The sequence below is a fragment of the Equus quagga genome, chromosome 6 (genome assembly GCF_021613505.1).
Source record: "Equus quagga isolate Etosha38 chromosome 6, UCLA_HA_Equagga_1.0, whole genome shotgun sequence".
NCBI lineage: Eukaryota > Metazoa > Chordata > Mammalia > Perissodactyla > Equidae > Equus > Equus quagga.
Window position 1 is genome coordinate 118,189,417 of NC_060272.1, and position 6,107 is coordinate 118,195,523.

A 6,107-nucleotide genomic window follows, 5' to 3' on the forward strand; every position below is an offset into this window, starting at 1 on the left:
TAGAAAAGTTTAAAACTGTATGCTTCAACATGCTAGAGAAATATATGTCTTTATGACATCTGTTGAGCATGAAGGGCCACTTTCCTTTTTTCCTCTGAAATATGTTTAAAGTCAGTCTGATTCTATAGTCACCATACCCTAAACTCTCCCACCTCTGCAAATCTGTTGTCCCCTTTGCTTAGTGAACACCTGAAACTGTGGGAAAATACTTAGGGGTGTGTGGAATACCTTTAGTGGCCGTACCTTTCTACCTTCCTCCTGTCTTCTCTTGTTTTTTCCCCCCTTCCTATATCTCACACTGCTCAGTGGGAGCAGGGCCCACGGTTTCCTCCTGTCCTTGCTCCAAACCTTCTCAAGCTCTCCATGGAATAACTTTCTTCTGGATACACCTGTTCATCTAGAAGTGACTCCTCTTTATCTTTTACCTCCTTCCTTGTAAACCCTCTCCCGGGGTTGTAAACTTCCCCGGGGACAGTAGTCTCCTCCCCAACCACACCCCTTTCTTCTTGTAGCATTTTGCACATATATCCATCACACCACTTACTACAATTTACAGTAATCAAGTCATTTATATTCTGTCTCCCCTATAGACCATAAGCTTCTTGAGGGCAAGAACTGTGCCCTTTACATCTTTGTGTTCCTGGCACCTAACACAGTGCATATTTGCAAAGGGAGCTCTGAATAAATGAGGGAGGAAGGGAGAGATTGAGAAAAAAGATGAAGATAGTGAAAGTATGACCTCAGAGGGACACCACCAAAAGCAGAGACATCACAGATAAGAATTAAGGGTCGTTTTCAAATTCCCTGTGCTCCACAATGGTAGCTTGGTGGGTGACCTAAGGATTTCCTGGATTTTATTGCTTTTCCTTTTACTTTTTAATTGGCTACATACTCACTTTCCCCCCTCCCCCTCTTTTCTTTTCAATGCAGAATAAGACAAGCTTCATCTCAGCCTAGAAGGGAGTACCAGCCTAAACCACGAATGAGCCTGGAGTTTCCAACTGGAGACAGTACTCAGCCCAATGGGGGCCTCTCTCACACAGGCACTCCCAAACCTGCAGGTAAGGAGCTGCAGACCCCATTACACGGGCCTGGGCCACAGCCCGTTGACACTTTTCCAGAAATTCTAGGAGCAGTCCAATCTGGCTGTGTTAGAAACACACAGTAATATATTTCCTACAGGATGGTTTTGTCAGATAGAAACTCTTTTAAAGGACTCCTTTCTTCCTTTCTCATTGATCGTTTCTTTCTCTCCTTTTCCCTCTTCTCTTTCTTTGTGAGTCTTTTTTTTCCTCATTCTCCATCATAGCACACACTAACCTCCTAACTAACACATTTGATTTTGACACTTGTTTATGGACATAAATCACCTTAACATGTCAGTTTGGTGCTGGGAGTGTCATCCTTTTGTGTGTGTGTGCGCTTTTCCCTTTCTGTGATTCCATCACACATGAGAGCAAATGCCTCTGATCAGTGTGTGCCCACATACACTCACATATAACCCACAGACAGCAGCTCCAGGAATGTGTTGAATTGGATTTTTTGAGTCACAGGAGCATATGAGTGAATATATTTGCAGATGAATCCATTTTGAATCTCAACATCTGCTAGATTTCCCTCCTCCCACCACCCTTCAACCAGTTCATCATGCTGTGGTAACTGAAGTTGGTACAATAAAAGCTAAAACTTACTTTCTATCAGGAATATTGATAAATACACAATAATGTATTCTTTTGATTGGCACCATTGCTCTCTCCCCACTACACATAGATTAGGTAAAAGCCAGTGCTTCAGACATTTTCAACCTTCACATTTGCTTGGTTGAAGAAGTGGAAACTATCTTATACTAGATATGGATTTTAAAGATATGCAGCTTTCTCCAGTTTTCCCTGTATCACCAGTTCTTCATGTTCTACAGTAGGAAACATTTTTATGAGATGCGCTCAGGAGACTAGAAAGGAAAAAAGTGAAGTCTGTGATGACAGTTGGAGCTCTCTGCCCTTTGTGCTCACCTCTGCTGCTTGGAGCCCCCCGTGTAGGGTATAAACAGCAGTGGCTCTTACAAGTTAGCTGGCTGTAGGACTAGTCATATAAGTTATGTATAGCTTGCTTCTCCCGGCTACAAACCATGTATTTCATTCTTCCTTTGGAGACTTGTTAATTTTCTTCTTTCTTTAAGTAAAAATATATATTACATTGTTTCCCTTTAAAGCTATCTAGATGACATGGGAGCTATATGCTTGTGTTTGAATTTATATGCATGTGTGTATGCATGCTGTATTGCTATATATGGTCATTGAAAATAGATCACTTTTAAGATATGATTCCATCAAGAATAAGGTAGAGCACACTATTTTTTCTATGCCATGACTCCAGTGCACTTCTCATATTTATATGTGTAACAATTTAAAAAGTGCAAATTAGATAATTTTTTACATAATCTCATTGAAAAGCCACAGCAGTACTGTGCAGTAAGTTCAACTGTTAGTTCTAATGTTAGAGGAACTGGAAGTGAAGTGCCTTGTGCAAGGTCTCACAGAGGAAGAAATTGAACCCAGGGTTTCGTATTGTTTTGTTTTCACCGCATTACAGCAGTGTTCCAGAGGCTGGAGTCTTTATTTTTAAATACTGAGAACTACACTATTATTCTGAGGTTGCAAAGCATTGTCCATGAAGTTAACTGGACTATTTCACATGTGTGGAGATTTTAAAGTGTTAACATGGAAAGAATTCTGGCCATGCTGTATTATTAGCCTAAATCTCATTAAAACTCCTTTATTCATTGGGTCTCCCCATCTTTGGGCATTGTCAGGAAGGCAAACCTTGATGAGCCTGTGTTGTATGTGTCATAAGAATAGATGTGGCCATTTTTCATACTGGAAATGGAAGCAGAAACCCAGCAACTTCCAGAAATCTGAGAAAGCTTCTCAAAACTGTTAGGGGAAGATGCCATGCAGCAGACATTGGGGACTAGTAGCCAGAGGAAGTTTCAGCAGGAAGAGGAGTGAGGGAGGAACCAAGGGGACAGCAAGTCAGGTGGGTGCAGCAGGTGGTAGATGTGTGAGTTAAATACCCCTTGTCTTTCTGTGTTCTTCTCTCCTGCTCTTACTCCCAGGTGCCCCAATGGATCAGCCCTGCTGCCGAGCTCTGTACGACTTTGAACCTGAAAATGAAGGGGAGTTGGGTTTTAAAGAGGGTGATATCATCACACTCACTAACCAGATTGATGAGAACTGGTATGAGGGGATGCTTCACGGCCAGTCAGGCTTCTTCCCCATCAATTATGTGGAGATTCTGGTTGCCCTGCCCCATTAGGATGTTATGCTGGCTGGCTCACCTCTTCTTGACCCAGATAGTTAAGTTTAACCACTGCTTTGGTAATGCTGCTTACAACACATCCCAAGTGCAGGCCGCAGTGGTCCAAGTCATCAAGCCCCACCAAGTATCTTTGGTTGACTTGTGCGATCCCACAAGAGTCATGGTGATGGGTGGTATCTTCTTAGCCTGATGGGCATGGCATGTGCTTTTTAAATACCATCTGAGACCATCCAGTATTCATGGAACTGCTGTTGACGCAGTTCTCAGGAGGCTGTGGCTTCTTAGAATATGACCATGAGCCACCTCACAGAAAAACTATCCTTCTGAAGATACTATCTGTCACCCAGGGGCCATCTCAAGGTCTCAGGTTCTCCATTTAAATAAGAGAAAGTTCTTGCTTTCACAGTGTCCCCTCCCAAATATCTAAGTCACAGAATTGTTGACAAAAGCCTCCCTCACCAGCAAATTGTCTTCTGATCTGAATGAGTTACTCCCTTGATGCTGTTAGTAGAAGAGTGTTAAGTGTGGATCCAAAGCCTTCTCTGAAAACAGTCACCTTTGTTCTTCCCACTTATACCTATTTCTGAGATACAGCCAGTTTTCTTCCCTCCCTGCTATTAAAGCCAGAGGGGGGCTCCCATTTTCTTTCTAAGTAAGACAGCAGTCAGCATATTGTGGGAGAGGCTGAGAAGAAGAGATACTTCATTATGAGGAATTGGGAAGAGACCTGGTTTCCAAGCTTAAATTTCTTGCTGTAGGGAAACCATGTATGTATTTAGGCCATTTCTGAAGGTACAGAGAAGGGGGAACAAATATCTTCACTTCGGTTTTATTTATGAGTTACATGTTTCATGAATCCATTTGACACAGAGACTCAAGGAGAAAAACTCTAGACACCATTTTCCCACTACTTCATAGCCAAGAAACAGTAACTGTCTTTTCTTTCCACTTTCACCTTGTGTTCTTTGAACATCATTTGTGCATATTCTGCCCTCAATGAGGACCAAATAAAGATGATTTTTGTGCATAGCTGTTTAAGACGTGTGGCTGCATATGCTAAACTTTCCCAACTCAGTCATTACTTTTATTTCTGTCCCTTCTATCTCGTCTTCATTTTGTGTGTACGGTGCTGTGCGTAAGCTTATGAGTGTTGTTTTCTTTTTTTATCAGTCATTAAAGTCCTGTTAGGTATCCAGAGTTCTATTTATCTAGCTGTACAGATTCTTTCAGAGGTTTAATGTGCTGCTTCGGATGTGCCACCTGCGGTAGTGGATCATGTGGAGTGAAAGGCAAATCTTATTGCTTAATGTATAAAACTCTTACCACGGGAAGCATCGCTGTTTCCAATAAATATTGCTGAAGACAGAACCAAAGGCTCTGGTCCTTTATTTTGTGTCAGTTCTTTGGGTCTGACAGTGAGTGGACAAGGGTTCGTTTCAGTCTCCATTGCCTTCTGATGCAACCAGACCTGGTTACAAGCTCAGATCTACTTTTCTGTAATCAGGAAAAGTTCCATTGTCAAGAAGGTAGCTACCAGGCTCTGGTAACTTCTTGGTAATCCAGGAAAGAGAAGATTTGGGAGAGAAGATAAGAAAGTGGGGAGAAGGAGGTCTTCTAGAAGTTAAATGAAGTATCGTCAATGGCAATATCATCAGAAGAATCTAATTCAGGGGGCAAATAAAGTATGTCATTTCAACCAGTCTTTTGTTTCCTTTCCTGCTTGAAGAGAAAGAAGTAGACATGGAAATACAGATAGGCCAAAAGCCAGCGTCCTTTTCTCTTGGTGTGTACATGTGGGCTGGGGTGGGTGTGGATAGGGGAGCAGTACATACAGAATATGTATTTCCCGAGCTCCTGAGAAAATATTCTTTGTATATTGTGAGGCCTTTGTATTCTTCAGTGCTGAGGCGAACAGTCCAGATGTTCTAATCTAATGTGAATAGTTTAATATACTAAGTTCTGTGTGTGAACTGCTCTAACATGAAAATACATTTTTGCTAGCTATGTGAGTTACAGTATTAAAGATCAGGTTTGTTTGGTTGTTTTTGGCTGAGGAAGATTCGCCCTGAGCTAACATCTGTGCCCATCTTCCTCTGTTTTTTAGTATGTGGGCCTCCAGCACAGCATGGCTGCTAACACTGGTGTGGGTTGACGCCCAGAACCAGCCTGGGCTGCGGAAGCGGAGCACACTGAACTTAAGCACTGGGCAACTGGAGCTAGCCAGATCAATTTTTAAAATCAGTTTTAAAAAGAAATTGCCAATGACATTATCAAGAAAGGAAAAAATCCAGAAAAATCACAGATGAGCTATTAGAATCGATAATTTAATAGGGTTACTGAATCAATATTCAAAAATTATTTTATTTCTATATACCAGTAACAATCAGTTAGAAAAAAGGAATTAAATATCATTTACAAAGGCATCAAAAAATCAAACCCATAGATAAAAATCTAACGAATTAAACAAGATCTCTACATAGAAAATTATGAAATATGTTTGAGAAAAAAATAAAGACCTTAGTAAGTGAAGAGATACTCTACGTTTATGCATTGGAAAACTCAGCATTGTAGAGATGTTATTTCTCCCCAAATTAACCTATAGATTTACTACAGTTTCAATGAAAATCTCAGGACGTTTTTTCTGTGCATCTGAAGATTGACAAGCATGTTATAAAATTCATGTGGAAAGGATATTTTCTCCTTGAAGAACAACAACAAAGTTGGAGGACTTACTCTTTCTAGGTATAAAACAAAGTTGTAGTAATTAGGATAGTGTGGTATTGATGCCA

The 6,107-nt window shown here is 40.9% G+C and overlaps 1 protein-coding gene across 2 annotated transcripts in view; it reads left to right on the plus strand.

Annotated features, from left to right (window-relative positions):
- Window positions 1-4,679, plus strand: part of SH3GL2 (SH3 domain containing GRB2 like 2, endophilin A1) — a 197,945-nt gene extending 193,266 nt beyond the window's left edge. For both annotated transcript variants that reach the window (XM_046663758.1, XM_046663760.1), the window contains exons 8-9: window positions 931-1,061; window positions 3,116-4,679. In XM_046663758.1, the coding sequence (XP_046519714.1) occupies window positions 931-1,061; window positions 3,116-3,315 (331 nt within the window). In that variant the 3' untranslated portion in view covers window positions 3,316-4,679. The remainder of the gene's footprint in view (window positions 1-930; window positions 1,062-3,115) is intronic.
- Window positions 4,680-6,107: the final 1,428 nt, after the last annotated feature.